Genomic DNA, 21452 nt, shown 5'->3' on the forward strand with positions numbered 1-21452 from the left:
GACGTTGGGCCGCCCGCCGTTGGCTGGCTGCGCGCGGGAGCTCTGCCCCGCCCCAGTCCTCCCGGGAGTCTCGCGCCCGCTCCGCCCCCTTCCCTTTGAAGCACGCGGACAAGGAGACACTTCCGCAGCGCATGCGCTGCGCTCAAACAAGGGGAGAGAAGAAAGGCTGGAAGATTGCGCATGCGCAGTTGAGACAGCGCGTTAGGGGAAAGATGGCGTTCGGTGACCCAGGCTTTGCGCGCATGCGTCTTACTGTAGGCTGAAGCCGAACCTTAGGGACCCAGGACGCCTTCCTACACATGCGCAGGAGGCTCAATGACAGTCGAGCGTTGGCTAAGGTGAGGGAGAGGGCGGAGGTTTGCATGGCCGGGGGAGGGCCGCCTTGCACCCCCTAGGTAGTCTTTCCGACGATCTCCTATGGTCCTCAGATCCACCTGCCGCCTAGACCCCTCAGAAGCCCATTGTACCACTGCAGGGTCTCTGGGCCCGAAAAACGCCCCAGGATTCAAGACTAATGACCCCTGCTTGGGGCGCCGGCCAAAATGAGCATTGTGGGAGGGCACAAGGCAAGACGGGCTGCAAGATGGGCAGATGGGCTCGGCGCCCTGCCCGGGGCAGGGACAGCCCCTGGAGGTGGAGAGGGTGCGTTTCCTTTAAATGGCCTTTGACCCCTGTCCTTTTCCCTCGTTCAGGCTCCAGGGGAAGGGTCTGGCCATGCTGCATGTGACCCGGGGGGTCTGGGGATCCAGGGTCCGAGTATGGTCCCTGTTGCCCACGCTCCCCGGGCCCCCCCGGGCCCTGTCGTCACTGGCGACCAAGATGGGGGAGTACCGCAAGATGTGGAACCCCACGGAGCCCCGCGACTGGGCCCAGCAGTACCGCGAGCGGTTCATCCCGTTCTCCAAGGAGCAGCTGCTCCGCCTCCTAATACAGGTACCTCCGGTCCCGGGTCCAAGAGCCGGGGGACTACGACTCCCGGCAGGCATCGCGGCGGCACAGCCCTGCGTGCTATAGAAGGCTGTTCCGGTGCCTCCTGGGAGTTGTAGTTCCTTTTCCTCTTCTCCCAGGTGGGCGTGGCGTTGGACTGCAGGGACAGACCTGTGAGATGCTGATGTAGCAGCAATTCTGGATTTGTTCTGGGAGCTTGAACAACCCTCTCTGGGGCATGGTTTTGATCTCTGCAAAATGGGCAGAATAATTATTCTCATCATAACTATTACCACTACTTAGTAATAATTATGCCAGCGAAGATGTAATCATAATTATCACATTGTTTGAGCTCTTACTGTATGGCACAGTGCTAAGCATTTTCCACGCCTTGTTGAATCTTCAGAACAACGCAGTAAGAGAGAGACTACTATTGTTCCCATTTTACAAATGAGGTGACTGAAGCAAGAGGAGAAAGAAAGTTACTTACTCAAGGCCATGTTGTTGTGGCCCACGTTAGAACCCAAATGGTCTGACTCCAGGGGAGGGCAGCAACTATGGTCTCTGATGAGGCGTTAGGCACCTGCTCTACTCTGAAAGTCATGATCTGACACCAGAGCTAAGCTCTTAACTGACTATCATCATCCTACTTGTCATTATAGAGGATTATCGTTCCTTTAAAAATCATTTATTGAACACCTTTGTATGTACTAAGTAAGACCTGTGCTAGACTTTATCCACAAGCACACACATAGATATCGACACACATACACAAACACACAGGTATGTATATGAACACAGAATTGCATCAAATTCTCACCATCACTCTCTGAGAAAGAGGGTGTGATCCTCTGTTGCTGATAAGGGGAGAGGTCCAGAGAGATGAAGACATTCACTTAGAGCACCAAGATGGGAAGCATAAAGAGGCGATTAAATATGTGTGTTCTGGAGTCAGGTAGGTCTGGATTAGAGTCTCAGCTTCTCTTTATACAAACGTTGTGGCCCTCAGCAAGCGACTTCCCCTGAGCCTCAGTTTCTCTTTCTGAAAAGTGGGTGTGATAATTCCATCTCTGTACAGCCTCTGGAGAAAAATATGCCAACAAACAGAGGCTGGTACACAATAAGCATTGTGTGAATGTCAGCGAGTGAGTGTCAAAGCGGGAACTTGATCTTCTAACTCTTTCCACTGTCTGTTTTCTGCTACACTGGGCTGGCTCAGTTTCTTGGTCAGTAAAATTAGCTGTCCCCCACCCCAAGCAAAACAAGATCTTAAAAAGCCTTGGTCATATGGACTGCCAGAGAAAGAAATCCTCCCCAAGAGGAGGGGGAAAGAAGCCTAAAGAGAAGTTTTGCTTCCTGAGGTAACAGGAATTCCACTCCAGCCCTGCGGAGAAGGCAGCTTTGGAGGATTTTGCAGCCCACGTGGACTTCTGCACCTTGTTCCACTACCACCACACCCTGGCCCGGCTGCAGGTGAGGACCAGGCCCCTTGAACCTTGATGTGCTTGTTAGCTTATCCATCATTCAGTAAAAATCTTCTGAGCCTCTACTTGGAACCCGGCCCTCTTTTAAGCACGGGGGATGCAGCAGTAAGTGGAACAGATGAAGCCACGTCCTTGTGGAGCAGGCACCCGGTTGGGGAGATAGATGATTGATAGATAGATAGATAGATAGATAGATAGATAGATAGATAGATAGATAGATAGATATAAAATGGAATGCCCCAGAGCCATAAGTGCTGTGAAGAGCAATGGAGCATAGTAGCAGGATAGAGCAGGATGACATGAGGGCTTGTTTTAGGGTGATCAGGGAAGGCTTCTCTGAGGAGGTGACAGGTGATTTAAGACCTGAGTAAAGACAGAGCCCAATGGATATCTGGTGGCAGGGGTGGGGGTGGGGGAGGTAGGCACATTTCAGGTGGAGGGAAAAGCAAATGCAAAGGCCCTGGGGGTACATATGGAGAGTTGGAAGAATGGGGAAGGGAGCATTGTGGCTGGAGGGGTGTGAGTGAGGGAGAGAGGGCAGGAGATGAAGGCAGAGAGGGATTGAGGGTACACTGTTGTCTGGCCCTGTGGGCAGTGGTGAGGACTCCGCTTTGACTTTAAGTTAGCTGAGAGCCACAGGAGAGCTCTGTGCAGAGGAGGGATGTGTGATTTAGGTGTTAACAGGAACCTTCTGGAACAGACTGTCAGAGGCAGGGAGATCTATTCAGAGTCAATTATGTTTGTCCAGGTGAGGGATAATGGCAGCCCCAGCAAGAGTAATAGCAGTGGAAGTGGGGAAAAGTGGTCAGACGCTGGTAATGGTTGGAAGGGATCAGCATTTGGCTGTGCGGGCGGGCAATGAGGGAAAGGAAGAAGTCAGGGGGTGCCTCCAGCAGTTAGGGCCTGCTCCTCTGGAAGAATGGAACTGCCATTTGCTGAGATGCGGAAGACATGGCGGGGGCAGGAGGCAGATCTGTGGGGAAGACGCGAACTCAGTTTTCCACTTGGGAACCTGAGATGCTTATTAGACAGCCAGGTGGAGAGCCAGGTGGCGCTAATATGGGCTCTGGAGGTCGTGGGAGGGGTCTGGGCTGAGCAGGAGCCCCTGGGAGCATATAAACGGTACTAAATGAGATCATCAGGGGGATTAGCTGAGCCCTGGGACATGCTAGCCTTGAGATCAGGAAGGGGAACTGGAACCCGTGAGGGGGACAGCCAAGGAGCAGCCAGAAAGAGAAGTGGAACCCCAGGAAAGAGTAATGTCGGCAAGCCACATTCTCCACATCCTCCTTCCCCTCTCAGGATCCTGGCTGTGTCGGATCAGTGATCAGCCTCAGTGATTTTCTGTGCAGGACTCACAGAGCTCAGAAAAGCTGTAATGCTCACAGTAATAGTTTATTACAACAAAAGGATAGTGAACAAAATCAGTAAAGGAAAAAGGCCAGGAGGTGGGGTCCAGGAGAGGCCAGGCAAGCTTCCTGTTGTCTCTCTTAGAGGAGTCTTGCAAGATGACACTTAGTTCTCTTGCCAGTGAGGTGTGCCAGCATGCATGGAGTATTGCCCAGGGAAACTCACTGGAGCCCTAGTGTCCAGGACTTTTTTTTTAAGATTTTATTTTTAAGTAATCTCTGCACTCAGTGTGAGGCATGAACCCACAATCCAGCTGCGCACCCCACCTGGTGTCCAGGATCTTTATTGAGGGTCGGTCAGCGTTTGTGTGGCTGACTTCAGTCACCAGCGCCCCTCCAGAGGTCAGACGGCTACTTCCTGGCCCAAGGTCCCACCATAAATCCCATTGTTAGCCTAGACTAGCTGCTGTGGCCCAAGGCCCCAGGTAAAACCAAAGATTCTTATCAAGCACATTTCCAAGGGCTTAGATAGTTATCTTAGGAGCCAGTCAAGGGCCGGTCCTTTGGAATGTTCAGGGTTTGGACAACCCAGGCCTTCTAGTCAACCCTTTACTGCACACCGCCACTGCCCTCCTGTGCGTTCCCTCTTTGCTTTGAAAAGTAACAACAACCCCTGTTGCTAAGCACTCACCCTGGGTCAGGCTCCTGGACTTCTTCCTGTGGCCTGGAGAGGCAGCTGCCGTTAGTTCCATTTACAGAGACAGATACTGAGGCTCCGGGAGGGCCGGCTGGGGCCAGAATTTGCACCTGTGTCTGACTGCCTCTGAGCCCTAGCCTGGGGTCCAGGAGAGGCAGGGATTTTGTTTATTTATTTATTTTTAAAGATTTCATTTATTTATTGTATCATAAGATACACACATAGAGGCAGAGACATAGAGAGAGGGAGAAGCAGACTCCCCTCTGAGCAGGGAGCCTGATGTGGGGCTAGATCCCAGGACCTGGGGATCATGGCTTGAGCCAAAGGCAGATGCTTAACCAACCATGCCAGCCAGGAACCCCAAGGCAGAGCTTTTAAAAAATGTTACTTAGAAATCTATCATTTTGGGCAGCCTGGTGGCTCCCCGGTTTAGCGCCGCCTTCAGCCCAGGGTGTGATCCTGGAGACCCGGGATCGAGTCCCACGTCAGGCTCCCTTCATGGAGCCTGCTTCTCCCTCTGCCTGTGTCTCTGCCTCTCTCTCTCTCTCTCTCTGTCTCTGTGTCTTTCATGAATAAATAAATAAAATCTTTAAAAAAATCTATCATTTTATTCTATAAACATTTAATATGTAGAGACACAGAATACATATACAGTGAAGATTATTCCCACTAAGGCAGGAGGTCTTATTTAAACTGAGATGCTAAGAGGAGAAGAGCAGGGTAGAAGCAGAGGCAGGTGAGACACACCATAGGGGACCCTTACTGGTGACCTAAGTCCCTTGAGGAAACTGCCTTGTGCAGGAAAAGAATAGCTGACTTCATTGTTTATGAGCTACGCTAGTGACCTTGGCAGGTGACCTCTCTCTGCACCTCCTTTGCCTTGTTTATCATTGAATTCATTCAGTGGGTATGTATGTATGTATTTTATTTTATTTTATTTTTTTTAAAGAAATGAGCTTTTTTTAAAAAAATTTAAAAAATTTTTAAAATTTATTTATGATAGTCACACAGAGAGAGAGAGAGAGAGAGGCAGAGACACAGGCAGAGGGAGAAGCAGGCTCCATGCACCAGGAGCCCGACGTGGGATTCGATCCCGGGTCTCCAGGATCGCGCCCTGGGCCAAAGGCAGGCGCCAAACCGCTGCGCCACCCAGGGATCCCTATTTTATTTTATTTTTTTATTTTTTTTTTGTATGTATGTATTTTAAAGTTTGATTGATTGATTGATTGATAAGAAAGAGAGTCAATAGAGAGAGGAGCAGAGGGAGATGGAGAGAGAATCCCAAGCAGGCTCTAGGCTCAGCACAGAGCTCAACATGGGGCTCGATCCCACAACGCTGAGATCACTACCCAAGTGGAAACCAAGAGTCTGACACTCAACTGACTGAGCCACCCAGGTGCCCCTCCGTGGATATTTATTGAGCACCTACTGTGTCCTCCAAATTGTTCCAGGTCCCAGGACATAGTGGTGAGCCTGACAGATGTGTATCTCTGCCTCATGGGATCACATTCTAGTGATAAGATTGCCAGATAAAGTAGAGAACACCTAGTTTATTCCTTTCCGACTGCTGCCATAACAGATTACCATAACCTGAATGGCTTCAAACAGCAGAAATTTGTTCTTTCAGAGTTCATGAGGCTAGAAGTCTGAAATCAAAGTGTGGGCAGGATTCATTTCTTGTGGAGGCTTTGCGGGGGGACTGTCCCCGTTCCCCTCTCCTAGCTCATGGTAGCCGCTGTCCTTGGCCTTCCTTAGCTGATAGAAACAATAGTTCAATCTCTGTCTCCTATCTTCTCATCACCTTCTTCTGCTACTCTGCATGTCCTTCTCCGTCTCTTATAAAGGACACTCTCATAGGATTTAGGGCCCACCTTAATCCAGGATGATCTCATCCTGGGATTCTTACCTAATTAGACCTGCAAAGACCCTATTTCCAAATGAGGTCATATTCTGAGGTTCTGAGGAGACATGAATTTTTAGAGGACACCGTTCAACCCTCTGCATCCAGTTAAATTTGAATTTCAGATAAGCTATGAATAATTTATTTTGTAGTATAATTATGTCCTATATCATACAGCCCTCAGATATTGCATGGGATGTACTTAAACCCAAAAAATTGTTGGTTGTTGATCTGGAAATCAAATCTAACTTGGTGTACTGATTTTATTATTTTATTTTATTTTATTTTATTTTATTTTATTTTATTTTATTTTATTTTATTTTATTATCTATCTATCTATTTACTTATTTTTGCTAAATCTGGTAACCCTAATTAAGAAGAAAAAGAAAGCAGGAATGTTTTGTAACTTTAGGTAGAATCGTCAGGGAAGGGCTCACTGAGGGGGTGACATTTGAGCAGAGACCAGGAGGAGGCAAGAATGAGCTATGAGATCTGCAGGAACAGTAAGTGCAAAGGCCCTGTGGCAGGAGTGTGCATGGTGTGTAGGAGAAACAGCAAAGAGGCTGAGTGAGCAATGGGAAGACAGCTAGAAATGAGGGCAGAGATGAGCCTGGGGCCCAGATCCTGTAGAGCCTCCTGGGGACAGTGAGGACTTTGACTCTGAGTGAGGTGGAAGCCACCAGAGGGCTCTGGGCAGAGAGCTGTGAACTGACTTCAGTGACAATAGGTGCCCTCTGGTGGCTGCCTGAGGAATAGATTGGGTTGGGGCTGCTGAATGGGAACAGGGAGACCAATGGTCTGGCCATCACAACAGTCCAGGGGGTGAGGGTAGCTCAGGCCTGGAGTAAGTAGAGTATGAGAGGGTGGTGGTGAGAAATGGTCAGATTCTGGATCTGTTTTCAATGTGGGGCCATCAGGATTTGCTAATCGATTCAATGTGTGAGAAATAGAGGAGCCCAGGCTTTGGGCCTAAGCACCTAGAAGGATGGACTTGGCCTCTCCTGAGCTGGATAGGGTGGTGGGAGAAGCAGGTCTGGGGAGGAGTGTCGGGACCCCAGTTTGGGATGTAGTGGGTTTGAGAGGATGTCCATTAGATGCCTGCATGGAAGTGTCAAGAGGCCTGTCAGACATCTGCGGGCAAGCACTGAGTGGGCTCTTGGCGTGTAAGTCCGGAGTTCACGAATGACATCAGCAGCAAATTCAGGCCTGTACCTTGCCCTCAGGCAGCTGAGCTTGGGTGGTGGGGACAGTTGTGAGTCAGACACTCTCCTCTGATGAGCAGATGGATTCAGACAGTGAACTCACTGGACATGGTTTGTTGCCAGTAGATAACAAAGCTGACCTTGGTTTCTGTACCGAACTGTGTGCAAATTGAAAAAACGTGCCCCTTGCCCTCTTCTGATGCTGCGGTGTCTTATGGTAGTTGCTATCCACATGCGGCTGTTTAAATTTGAGATCATCAAAATTCAGAAATTCCATTCTTCCATTGTATTCACCCCATTTCAAGTACCCAGTAGCCACTTGTGACCAGCGGTAAGCTATTGGATGGTGCAGATCTAGATGTTTCTATCATTGTTCTGTTGGATGGTTGCTGCTCTATAATCTTTATTTCCATCTGAAAGGGTGACTGTTAGGATAAATGTATATGTCTGCAGCATCTAAAATGGTACTTATTAGATCTGGCACCGTTGTGCAGTATACACTCTGCCCAACCTTACAAGGCAGCTCTGCTCAGCCTAAAGAGCAGAGGAAGGTTTTTTGAGAGTGATAAGGGAGCTGGAATATTATAGAAGAATAGGATTTCAGTAGTGGAAAGGGAAAGGGGCCCGGAGAGTTTCTTAACAGCTGGTGCAATGTCCCTCTGCCTGGAGGAACTTACACCAGTGTGGCTGGTTGTTGAGCCCCCAAGGGGGATTGTGGTGTTAGGTCCTCAGAAGCCTTGAAGGACATGGAACAGAGCATGGTCCTACTTCATCAGGGCAGTAGGAGCCTTGGAATGATTTTAGCAGGAGATCAACATGGTTAGATGTGTAATTCCCAGTATGCCACTTCCTGGCTGTGTGACCTTGGGCAATTACTTAACCTCTCTGTGCCTCAGGTCCCACATCTGTAAATGAGGATAACAAAAGTACCATTGTCACATGGTGAGACCGTGTATACCTGTTTCACACAGTCCCTGACACTATATAAACGTGCACTATCATTTATTATTGCTGTTGTTATGGTTTGATAGAATCTTGGCTGCTGTGTAGAAGACAGATTGTTGGGGGTGAGGGAATTTGGGGAGATCATTGAGAAGGCCGTTAGACTTATCCGGGCAGGAGGAGGAGATGGTGGTGTGGATGGGGCAGGGCTAGGGGGCAAAGTGGCGATCCATTTTGGACGATAGAATCAGCAGAACTTGTTGTGTGGGGGAAAGGAGCAGCAGGGGTCACCTGTGATATCCAGGTTTCTGGCCCGGAGTCCTGGGCGCAGGTGGATGTGAAATGCCCAGAAGAGAATCTGACTCGCAGCGGATGCCTGATGAATGCAGATTTCTCTCTCCTCCAGCTCTGAGCTTCCCTCCCTCTCAAACTACAGCTCAGTCCTGGAAGTAGAATTTCTCAAGGTCACTCTGTGAGTCCGAGAACTTGGCCTGTGGGACCTGAAGGACTTCTGGCACAGGTCGTTGTTCTCAGCTGGAGTCCGTCCTCCAGGCAGCATTCCCCAGCCCTGGGAGCTCCTTCAGAAGGGGATTTGCAGGGCACCTGGGTGGCTCAGTGGTTGAGCATCTGCCTTTGGCTCAGGGCATGATCCTGGAGTCCCAGGATCGAGTCTTGCATTGGGCTCCCTTCAGGGAGCCTGCTTCTCCCTCTGCCTATGTCTCTGCCTCTCTCTGTGTGTCTCTCATGAATAAATAAAATCTTAAAAAAAAAAAAAAGTAGAAGAAGAAGAAGTAGGGAATTTGCTAGGCTTGGCTGACCTGCTCGGTTGTTTCCACGGCCCGGGGCCTTCCCACCTCCAAACTTTTGCTAAGGGTGTTCCTCCCACTTGGAGTACCTCTTTCCTTCAATTCAAAATTGTACCTAGCCTAGACAAGTTCCTCCTTCAGGCTACCTCTCCTGAGAGACAGGCTTGTTTATGTGCTTGTTAATGGGCTTGTTTTCTGGGTCAGTGACATCCCTGTGAGGCTCACTGTATGGTCTGGGGCAAGTCATCTGTCATCCTGAGACAAGCACAGGCCAAGCACCAAGAAACTCACTGCCTTATTCATTCATTGAGTCAACAACTTTCAAAAAATATTTATTTATTTATTTATTTATTTATTTATTTATTCATTCATTCATTCATTCATTCATTCATTCATGAGAGACACAGAGAGAGGCAGAGACACAGGCAGAGGGAGAAGCAGGCTCCCTGCAGGGAACCTGATGAGGAACTAGATCCCAGGACCCTGGGATCACGACAAAGTCAGATGTTGCTCAACCACTGAGCCTTTCAGGTGACCCTGAGTTAACAATTCTTGTATGTATTGTGTGGGGGGAGTGGTAGGTGCATAAGATGAGGTGGGTGGGGTGGAGCCCCTTTTGTGGGCCACCTTGAAGGTGGTGGGACAATTGCAGCGGGGAGCCACTGTGGGGAGAGGGTGTGGGATCTGTTTCTAGTCTAAATGAGCTCTTTGTAGCAGTTTCATGGAGAGTGCTTTAGAAGTGGCCAGAGAAGAAGCAGGGAGAACAGAAGCCCAACATGATTGTTGAGGTAGGAGGAGAAGGTGGCCGGATGAGAAGGTGGCCATGGAGACGGAGGGTGGGGATGATGGACTCAAGGGTGACTCAGGGGTTCTAGCCAGTGAACTTGCTAAAGGATTGAATGGTGGGGGGGGGGGGGTGCAGGTAGTGAAGAGAAGGAAGGAATCAAAGATGCCTCCGTGGGATACCTGGGTGGCTCAGTGGTTGAGTGTCTGCCTTGGCCTCAGGGTGTGATCCCAGAGTCTCAGGATCAAGTCCCACAATGGGCTCCCTGCATGGAGCCTGTTTCTCCCTCTGCCTATGTCTCTGCCCCTCTCTGTGTGTCTCTCATGAATAAATAGTCTTTAAAAAAAAAAAAAAAGGTGCCTCCGAGATCTCTGATGAGAGCATCTGTAGAATTGGGTAGTGCTGTTTCCTGAAATGAGAGGCTGGAGGAAGGAGAGGAAGAAATGGAGCATTCTCCTTGGGTCATGTTGGATGTGAGATGCTGTTTCCAATAGGGAAGGGGTGAATCAATGCAGAGATTGTTGACTATGAGAGAAGAATCCCTGAATGGCGTTTTTATTGAAAGATGGGGACAGGGGGATGTGACCTGTGGCTCAACTTGCTGGCTTTGAGGTGATTGACATCCAAAGAGAAATGTCAACCAGAGAGTTTGCATGAGTCAGCATAAAGGCTTAGCTGCTATAACAAGCAGATCTCACCACATGATGGTTTAAAGGAAGTGGAGGATTATTTCTCTCCCACCTGACGGTCCTGTGGTAAGTGGCCCAGGGTTCCACATGAGGCTGTTCTAGGACCCAGGGTCCCTCCATTGTGTTGCTGTGCTGTTCCTTTAGAACATTTCCTTCACCCCCCTGTGCTCAAAATCAAGCTGTGGGCAAAGTGGTGTTTTCAGCTGGATGAGACAAATCTTCTGGCCACATCCAGACTCAGGGAGGCTGGGAAACTCATTCTCTCCATGCCTGCCTGTGTATCCCCTTCCCCTCCATGACTGGGGAGAGGAGGAGGATAGATAGATGCTCATGCCCCAGTACCGGATATTAAGTCTGGAATCTGGAGCCTGGGTCTGGGCTAGAGATGCAAAGCCGCAAAGAGATGATACCCAGAGATGCCCAGAGTGGTGTTTTAATGAGGTGACTCAAAGTGAGCTGGAAGAGAGGAACGGGGAGAGGACCCAATACAAGCCTCGGGGCACCCTGTTACCTAAAGCGTGGGCCAGGGACAGTCCCTCATGCTGTGCAGTAGCCCAGTTTTCTTCCCTCTGACTCTCTCCTCAGGCCTTGTATGACCCCATCAACCCCGACAGGGAGACCCTCGACCAGCCTTCGCTTACGGACCCCCAGCGTCTGTCCAATGAGCAGGAGGTGCTTCAGGCCCTGGAGCCCCTGCTGGCCCAGGCTAACTTCTCTCCACTCTCTGAGGACACTCTGGCCTACGCTCTGGTGGTCCATCACCCTCAGGATGAGGTCCAGGTGCCTGTCTTCCAGGGGAGAACCAGAACTCCTGGGAGGCCTTGGGGTAGGGATGGAGCCTTTGGGAAGCAGAGGCTGCTGGGAGTTGTCCTGAGCACAGAGCATGAGCCCATGGAGCATTTTTTGGTTAATTCGAATAAGGCACCTCTTTCCCAGTCACCGTACTGCCATCTGTTGGAAAAGTATCATAATATACCAAGCTTCTTAGGCCTAGATACCTTAACACCATCGGCCAGAAAAGTGTAATAATAAATAATACAAAAAACGTTTTGTCCTTAAAGTCAACAAAATTATAATAAAAATACTAAAATCTTCCAAAGTCCCCCATTTTAGTGATTTTTTTAAGACTTACTTTTTTTTTCTGAAGTCATATTTTATTGTCTGAAATTGGGATATGACTTATAAGTGGTGGTATGGCAAAGTTTGAATTGGCAATACTTTCCCTTTTTTAGTTGCTTCGTAAAATAAGGAATATCCCACATTGGTGATCATAGTACAATATATAAATGTATCAAAGTAACATGTTATGTACCTTAAGCTTACACAGTGTGACAGGTCATATTTATTCAATTAAAAAGTCATAGAGTATCTTAAAATCAGTAGCCTCTTAGATTTTCGGAAATGTGGTAATAAAAATGACTATGAAGTAAATGGTGCCATCGTGCATAGTATGCTTTGTGCAGTATATAACATGAGCAACTATATGTGGCCACCCTGCCTAGACATTGGGTGATGATAAGCCTTGGAGAGGAGTAGAAATCCTTGAAGGGTGGGGCATCTAATTCTAGTAGCCTGTACTCTCACCCCAGCCCATGCTAAGCTGCCTCTGCTTCCTTTGTCTCCCTCGCCAGGTGACAATAAATTTGGATCAGTATATCTACATGCAGTTCTGGGCCCTGGGCCAGCGAGTTGGGCAGATGCCCCGTAAGTCCAGCGTGGGCTCCAAACGTGGCTTCTTCAGCAGGTCGCCCCCCACAGAGAGGTGAGGCGGCCCCTGTTCCCCAGCTGCAGCGAGAGGGAGCAAGGTTAGAGTCGAGAGGGGACTGACAGGTCAGTGTTTGGATTTGGGTGTCTGGGGCCTGGTGAGGGAAGTCAAGAAAGGGGTGGGGAGATCACCCAAATGCTGCCTTTTCTTCCCAGGGAAATATAAGAACTACAATGCCCAGGGGAAGAGAAAGGGTAGGGATACTTCTTGTTTTCCAAATGAGGACGGCTGAGGCTCAGAAAGGGACGGTCACATTCTGAGAAAATGGCACAGCAAGGACTCTGATGAACATCATATTTTTAACAGAGGCTATTCTAATACAGAGCAGGGTCAGGAGAGCTGGATATCTTGGGCCTGTAAATTACCCAGTCTTTTCTGGAAATCCATTTATCGGATATGGTCACGAATCCAAAAAAACAAAACAAAATAGAACAACCCAAAGACAAAACAAAACAAAACCCAAACCCCTCATATCCCTAGATGCCCCTCAGTAATTCCACTTCCAAGAATCTATTCCAAGGAGATATTTATACTTGCAGACTGTGTGTTTAATTATCTATCTCTCACGCTGGACTATAAGCTCCACAAAGGCAGCGACTGACTCATCTTGCTGTCTCTCCAGAGCTTAATAGCATGCCCTGGCTCCTAGCAGCCACTCTAAATTAAAAGTAGACTCCGAATTTGAAAAAGAACAAAAAGCTTTTTATTCAGCTCTCCTTTACCAAGTACACGAAACCAGAAGCAACCTCTGTGTCCAGTAACAGGGGATTGCATTATTTAACTGATGCCCTGTTGTTGGGCACTTAGTTTACTTTGCATTTTCCTCCCACCACCATTAAGTAGCCTTTGCAATGATCATGTGACTACAGAGGTAGAGAGTGTCCTGGGGCTGGAGGGGCTCCCTGGGGTGGTCCTGACACCTCCCCACCCCCACCTCCCGTCTTTGTTGTCAGGAGGTACTTTAAGCGGGTGGTTCTGGCAGCCCGAACGAAGCGGGGGCACCTGGTGCTGAAGAGCTTCAAGGACACGCCGTTGGAGGGTCTGGAGCAGCTGCTGCCAGAGCTAAAGGTGCGCACATCCGCCATGCAGCGTGCCCTGCTCAACCTCACGCTCTTTGTCTCGGGCATGGCATTGTTCGTCAACGTGGGCATGGTGGTGCTGACAGACCTCAAGATGACCACCTCTCTGCTGCTACTACTCTTTGCTATTTTCATGGGCCTGCGGGCCTCCAAGGTAAGCAGACTACCCAATGTGCTCCCTGGGCCCCTGCTGCTGGGTGTTTGGCCAGAAGGTCAGGCCACCCTATAGTTTTATTTCGTGCGTTATTCCTGCTTTGTGTCATTCCTACTTTCCCTCCCTCCCTCCCTCCTTCCCTTCCTTCTCTACCTTGTGTACCCCAACATGACCTTGGGCAGGCTTCTTGATCTCTCTGTGCTTCCATTTCCTCACCTGGAAAATGGAGACAAGAGTAAGACCTGCCTTGTAGGGTTGTATGCCCGAAGATTGTTTTCCTGATGCCATGAAAAGCACGGGGCACAGTGCCTGGTGTGCAGTAGGCGCTGTATGAGTGTTCACAGCCAGCCATTAAGTGCCTGTTTTAGAGGCAGTTTTAGTAAATTGGTGAAGTTGTTTTAGAACTGGACTGCCTGGGTTTGAATGGAGCTCTTCTATCTTCTAGCTGTGTGACCTTGAACAGGCCACTTAACCTCTCTGTGCTTCAGCTCCCACACCTGGAGAGTGGGGATGACAAGAACTTAATGCATACAGTTGTTGTGGGGATTAACTGGATGAATATGTATGTGATGCTGAGAACAGAGCCTGGCATATAGTACAAAACCTACTATATGAGAGCTATGATTATTATTATTACTATTTTTTTTTATTTTTTTTTTAATTTATTTATGATAGTCACAGAGAGAGAGAGAGAGAGGCAGAGACACAGGCAGAGGGAGAAGCAGGCTCCATGCACCGGGAGCCCGACGTGGGTTCGATCCCGGGTCTCCAGGATCGCGCCCTGGGCCAAAGGCAGGCGCCAAACCGCTGCGCTACCCAGGGATCCCTATTATTATTACTATTATTGTTATTATTATTACTAACTGGGCTGTTGTTCTCTGAATCTGGGCTTCCTCATCCTGGCAGGGTTTCTTTATCACCAGGGGAGCTGTTTTATAAATGCAGCCTCCTGAGCTCCAGCCCAAATGGACTAAATAGGAAACTCTGGGACTGGGTCCCAGGAAACTATATTTTTAACACATTCCCTTCCTGATTCTGCTACATGTGAGTATTTGGCTGCTTCATACAGCTGCGCAGGTTGTTCACCATCCAAGGATTCATGGCTGAGAGGATAGGGTGGGGGCTGAAACCTCACTTGTGCCATGTGGGCTGTCTCCAGGCTGAGTGGGCCCCAGAGGGGCTGCTTATGACCCATTCTTCCCAGGGCTGGCACTGGCCCCAGTGGTGTGGACTGGTATGTGGCGTCCATTGTACTTGATCATTCACTCCCTGGCTCATTGGTTTCCAAGCTGTTTCCAGCCATCCCAGCGAGGTCTTAGGAAGACTGGTAATAAATCCCACAGATAATAGCCAGGCTGAGAGGGTCCAGGGCTGGGAGTGGGGAGATAGCAACTCCTGCTGAGGCCTAGGGGTCAGATGGGATTTAAAGGAAGCTTTGAAAGGGGAAGATTCTGGTGGAGAAGGGGCTGAGCCAGCAGAGCTTGGGGAATCTCACAGGGCTGGAGTCCGGGGTACAGGGGGGAGAAGTGAGGCCCCAGAGGGTGTCAAGGGACTTGAATGGCAGAGTATGGACCCTAGGCTTTATCCACAGAGCAGCAGTTGCCATGGAAGAGTCACGAGCACAGAGGGAGTGCAGCAACCATGAAAGGGGTGGGGCTGTGAGGCCAGTGGCCTGGAGGTGCTGGTGAGGGGTGTCAGCTGGTCTGGGGGGGCACCCAGAGTCCCACCTCTCTGAGGCCCCAAGGGGCTGTGGAGCCTCAAGCGCTGCAGGGTCCAGTGTAAAACCATGTTCCCTAGTTAATTGAGTGCATCCATTAAATATTTTCCCACGCTCCCGGCTAAGTGGCTAAGCTCCAATCCTTAAATGTGGGTCCTCTGAGCCTTCTTCCTACATTCTCTTGTTCCTTCCTGTGTGTCAGTCACTCCCAGATATCTGTCTCTGATGCAGGCTTTTCTCCCAGTGTCCAGACCCCTGTCCCTGCCTGCTCCCTCGACGAGTGCCTAAGCCTTTCCTACGGACACTGCATCCCACTGAGCCCAGGATTCTTCTTCCCTGCACCCCCTTCTTCCGAGTCCCTGTCCCTGTCTCAGATCAGATGCCTGGGCGCTGATTTCACTGCAGTACACCCATCCCTCTTTCTGCCCCATGAAAGAGGATCCATTTGTGTGGTTTCCACAGGCAGCTCTCTGTCATCTCTTAGATCTGGGGCTCCCCACTCTGCCTGGAGCTGGCCAACTCAGGGGCAGTCCCCCCTGGGGGGCCCCTTACAGGCACCTCCAGCAGCAGCCCCCTGCCCCCACCCCAACCCTGATCCTGGTTCTCTATCTGTAGAATGTCCTGTGCCCCCAGTCACTGGCTAGACCCCAGGAGATGGCCCTTGCCCTGCCCCCCAGTCTGTTAGTACCCAGCCTGTCCTTCCTGCTCCAATTCTGTGCTCCTCTCATTCCCTCTGTCCTAGCCCCAGCCCAGGTCTTCCCAGCCTCCCTGTCAGTCCTGCCCAGCCCTCCAGCCCATCCCAAGGGCCCCAGAGTCGGCCTCTCTCCTTGCTCGCAGACTGGCCCCAGAAACCTGTTTCCCCAGCCTCATGCAACACAATTGTGTGCTCTAGCTCCACCAAAATATACTGCCAGCACCCCCTCCTCCTGCCCACTCTGCCGCTCCCCGTCACTGCTTTCCCCTTTGCGGATGCTGTTCCCTCTGACCTCAATGTCTTTTCTTCCTGGTTGGGCTGACCATCCTCTGCTCACTCTTTATCCTCAGCTCAGAGGCTCCAGGAAAACTTCCCAGCCTTCTTGGGCCCAGGGGGTGCCCCTTGTGGGCTCCCGTCATACCCAGGCTGAGCACAGAGCAGGCCTGGGGTTGCTGAGAAGCAGGTATCCCAGAGATGTGTCAGGGCTGGTCCTGCCCTGCAGGGAGAGGTGCGGGGCACGCGGATGGACTATCTAACAGAGGTTGCAGTGGCCCCTGCGGGAGCCTGCCAACACAGTTGTTCATCTGTGGGACAGTGTCCACCCTGAACCTTGAGAATGTAGCAGTGAGTATTTTCTAAGAACAGACCAGGGGTGACTTCGGTTGGGCTGAGAGAGAGGGCAGCCTGGGGTAATGTTCTGGGTAAACTGGCTCATCAACATGGGCTGCATTCAGAGAGCAGGAGCAGGAGGTGAGCGGGAGAAATCTTCAGGGGCCAGGCTACGCATCAGGCCAGGGAGTGTGGACTCTCTGAGGGCACTGGGGAGCCATGACAGGGCTGTGAGCAAAGGAAGAGCAGGGTCAGCTCTGGGGCTGTGTGGAGACAGACTGGAAGGGGCAGATGCAGGCAGGAGGAGGCCATGCACCAGGCAGGTAGGAGAGGAGGGGACAGGGCCTATGTACTGAGAGCAAGAATGCTGCCAGGGGTCTGGCCTGTGATGGGATAGATGGCGAGGCCCAGATCTGGAGCCCAAGAAGGGAGAACCGGTAGACAGGGAGGTGGGATGAGGGGCCATGGTGGGTGTTGAAGGGAATACCCAGGTGGCAGCTCTTGTGTCCTCTCTGGGGAGAGAGGGCTGGCCTGTTCTTTGTGCCATGGAGTAGCATGAGCAGCCCACTTAATGTCTGAGAAGTCGACTGCACGAGCTGGCGGGAATAGATGCAAAACCCCGGTGTTTCATCCCAGACTGTCCCTAACAGCGGTTTCCCACATCTCGCCTTCCACCGAAGAGCTGGTGATTGGTTCCAACGCAGGGACACACTGACCGTGCAGGGCCTGTAACAAGGCAGAGCACAGGCACACACAGCCATGTCATCGGTCCTGGGCAGGTCATTTGAGCGATTTCACCTTGGGTCCCCATGTAAGATGGGCAAGCAGCCCGTGCCTTTAAAAGATGGCACTGAGCTTGGAGTGTGGACAGATGAATATTCTAAATATTCCGTAGTGGCTCATGTTGCAATGCCTGTTATGGGCCTGGCACAGTGCCTAGCATCTCATAAACCTCATGTTGATTTCTGGAACCTTTCCTATCCTCCACCTCATTCCACTGATAGTGCCCCCTGAGGATTTAGGTCTTAGCCAATGGCTCATAGCTGGCCAGGGTGGGGGGGTGGGGGGCACAATTGGGCCTGCCCCCAGGCATCCTGACTGTAGGACCCAGCAGGCTGGAACTCATTTTGTAGATGAATGGAAGAATTGGAATGAAGGTGTTTAGTGTGAGCCTCTGGGGGCACCTGTGAGCTCTCTCCTTTCCCTCCGTAGGGACACCAAGGATGGGGTAAGGGATCCAGGTGAGGAGGGGGCAAAGGGTGGGGGAGGGGGCCACCTATTAATAGGCAGCTGGGCCCCAGACTTGCCCCTCCCCCAGTCTCCTTACCTTAAGAGGCTTGGAGTATTTGTTTTCTGTTGACACTTCTCTTGACAATTTAATATTTAAAATCTTTTTATTTTTATTTATTTTTATTTTTTAAGATTTTATTTATTTATTCATGAGAGACACACAGAGGCAGAGACACAGGCCGAGGGAGAAGCAGGCTTCTCGAGGGGAGCCCGATGTGGGACTTAATCCCAGGACCTCGGGATCACGCCCTGAGCTGAAGGCAGATGCTCACCACTGAGCCACCCAGGCGTCCCTAGAACCTTTTTATTATGGCAAACTTCAAACAAATGCAGGAATAGAACAGCACAGTGAGCTCCCATGTAGCCAGCCATTCAGCATCTATAATTCTCTGTAGTCAATCGAGTTTCACCCAAAGACACCCCCTGCTCTCCCATCACTGGGTTATTTTGAAGCAAATCCTAAACATATCGCCTGGAAATACTTTAGTATGTGTCTAAAAGATAAGGACTTAAAAAAATAATCATAACAGAAAGTTCCAAGGCTAAGGCTCAAATCGTCTGGAAATCCTTGAACAAATCCATTAATAGTTGGCTCAGATAAGCAAACCAGTGAAGCGATTGCTAAAAGCTGTTGGTGGCCTCAGAGTCATTGGGGTTAGAGGGTGTGTGTGTGTATGTATGTGTTTGTGTGTGTGTTAAAAATACAAATATCCAGGCCCCGGTCCTGGGGACCTGAACCCAAGAGGTCTGGGGAAGGCCATGGGAAGGACCAGCCCAGCATTGAGTAACTGGGATAGGGAGGTGGTGATAGTGGTGTATGGGCGGGGGCATGGGGTCCCAGGGGACACTGCCCCTCCCACCCAGTTCCTCAGCTGAGCCCGTGGGTGCTGTCCCACCTGCAGATGTTCGGACAGCGGCGCAGCATGCAGGCGCTGGAGCTGGCACACATGCTCTACTACCGCAGCACTTCCAATAACTCGGAGCTGCTCAGTGCCCTGGCCCTGCGGGCACAGGATGAACATGCCAAGGAGGCACTGCTGGCACACAGCTTCTTGGCCCGGCTGCCCCGGGGCGCACACGGCCCGTCTAAAGGTAGGACTTGGCCCTGGGGCTCTGGTACCCTGTACCAGGTGGCCCTGCCCTAAGTACTGCCCCGCCACTGCCCCCCCATCCTTTGCTGCCCTGCCCCCATCCCATCTCAACCCAGCATTGACATGGCCCCACTTGGAACAGATTCCATCCTGTCCCTACAAGGTCAAGACATTCCCCTTTCCCCTCACTGAGTCCCAAGTGATCCCCACCCCATTGAGACACCAACCCCAAGCTGCAGACCCAGCACTCCCAGCTCCCACTGGTGAATCTGACCGATTTCTGAGGTGACCTCGGTGGGCAGCAGATGAGACGCCCCCCAACTCTGCTTCAGATATTGATAGACCTGGTCCCTCCTTGCAGTGACCTCCCTATCCTGATCTTATCCTGAAAAGGGTCTTGGATCATCAGACTCCTGGTGTGGCATGCCCTCCTGTGCTGGCGACTTCCCTAGCGCTTCTTCCAAAAGAGACTCTTGTCCCCTCCCTATGTGAGCCTCAGGATTTCTCCTTTTCTTTTTCTTTCTTTTTTTTTTTTTTTTTAAAGAATTTTATTTATTTATTCATGAGAGACAGAGAGAGAAAGGCAGAGACACAGGCAGAGGGAGAAGCAGGCTCCATGCAGGGAACCCAACGTGGGACTCGATCCCGGGTCTCCAGGATCACACCCTGAGTTGAAGGCAGTGCTAAAATGCTGAGCCACCTGCCAACAGAAACCTCCATCTGGAACAAGAGTCCCTGATGTCCTTAGATGAGAGCCCCAGAGCTGGACCCTCCTAGGCCATGTCCCATTTCCCTGCTAACCTCAAGCGTACCCCTAGGCTTCTCCCAAACCCAGACCCTCATGTTCCTTGCCCTGTGCCCTCCCTGCTGGCCCTTCCTGGCCCTCCCAGGCCCCGATCACCTCCTCACAACATCTCTTCTTTCCCTGCAGAGACCTCCCAGTGGCTCCAGTCGGAGGTAGAGAACTGGCTCCTGGCCCAGTCAGGCTGTGCCGTGGCCTTCAACGGAACTCGGGCCCTGGCCCACCTGCAAGCCCTGACCCCCAGCATTGGGATGTTCCCACCCCCGGGTCTCCCCAAGCTAGACCCGTTGCCTACGGTCATTTCCGAGGCCCCCCAGCCAGCACCTAGCAGTGAGGAGCCTGGAGGGAAACCTCCGCCCAGCCTGGCCTAGCCACCTGCTGAGGGGCTAAGCCCCGCCTCCTCCACGATAAGCTGTCAATCAAAGCTACCATGCTTCGCCCCGCCCCAACTTCCACTTACCAACCGCAGTCACTTCCGTTACTGTATTCTTAAAGGAAGCCGGCGATTGAGGCAGCCTACAGTTGCTAGGCACCCCTGAACAGCCAATCAAAGCTTCTTGGCTCTGCTTCTAGGCCGCCCCTTAGTCCCAAACGGAGTTCGGCTGAGGAGGAGTGTCAGCCAATCACAGCCGTCCGGTGCTGCAAACCACCAGGCACCGCCGTTGAACTGTACTCTCCCGAGGCCATAGATCACTGTCTTTTTAGCCCGCTCCGGGCAAGATGCCCAACGCGTCCACCAAGGCGGAGCCCCAGTCTGCAGCCAATGGGAGCGGGTCAGCCCAGCTCTCTGGCCAACTGCCAATGACAGCTGCTGGGCACTCTCCATCCGAGGCTGCCAGTTGTCGCTGCATAGGAGCAACCAATCAGAACGTCTAAAGGAAACCTAATCTTTCTGTCAATTGCCGCTGCTCAAAAGGCAGGTCAACTGCTGATCAGCTGGTCCAGGCTCAAGGGGTTGGGAGCCTTGTGTCAGGCACACGGCCGTGGGTCAAGAGGAACCAGAGACCATCCTCACTTCAAGACTCATGTCCACTCAGGCCCCAACAACCTCAGGTGCCTTCGCTGCCCAGGTCCCTCACTCTTTCTGCAGAAACTACCTCGGTCTGGATCTTTCTTCTACCAGTGGCCTGTGCAATATTTATTGGTCTGTCAATTTCTCCCCTGTCCCCTCTCCCAAAGGAATAAATCATGTTTAATAAATCTAAATGAGTCTGGTACCTGCAGGGGTCAGAGAGAAGGAAAGCATCAGAATCCTGGAAAGAAGACTCCGTCTTGCTGAAGGCATTTGAGTGGGGCCTAGGCAGAGAAAGCTGTAGTCCTAAGCAGAGACTGGGTTGGAAGTTGGTGAAATTGATTGGCGGTGGGTAACAGAAGAGGATCTTAGAGAAGACCTGGTTCCTGAGAAGAGGCCCTAGTTCCCCAAAAGACTGGGTGTTATGACGGGGAGATAGGACAGCCACGTGCAGTTGTG

The 21452-nt window shown here is 51.0% G+C and overlaps 1 protein-coding gene across 1 annotated transcript; it reads left to right on the forward strand.

Annotated features, from left to right (window-relative positions):
- The first annotated feature begins 93 nt into the window (after positions 1-93).
- TMEM143 (transmembrane protein 143) lies at positions 94-21187 on the forward strand. Its single transcript, XM_025424431.3, has 8 exons — positions 94-338; positions 693-933; positions 2296-2400; positions 11366-11560; positions 12412-12542; positions 13499-13778; positions 18991-19180; positions 20111-21187. Exons 1-8 carry the CDS (start codon positions 316-318, stop codon positions 20350-20352), a joined length of 1407 nt encoding a protein of 468 aa, XP_025280216.1. The 5' UTR covers positions 94-315; the 3' UTR covers positions 20353-21187.
- Positions 21188-21452: the final 265 nt, after the last annotated feature.

The sequence above is a fragment of the Canis lupus genome, chromosome 1 (assembly GCF_003254725.2).
Source record: "Canis lupus dingo isolate Sandy chromosome 1, ASM325472v2, whole genome shotgun sequence".
In the NCBI taxonomy this organism is placed as follows: domain Eukaryota; kingdom Metazoa; phylum Chordata; class Mammalia; order Carnivora; family Canidae; genus Canis; species Canis lupus.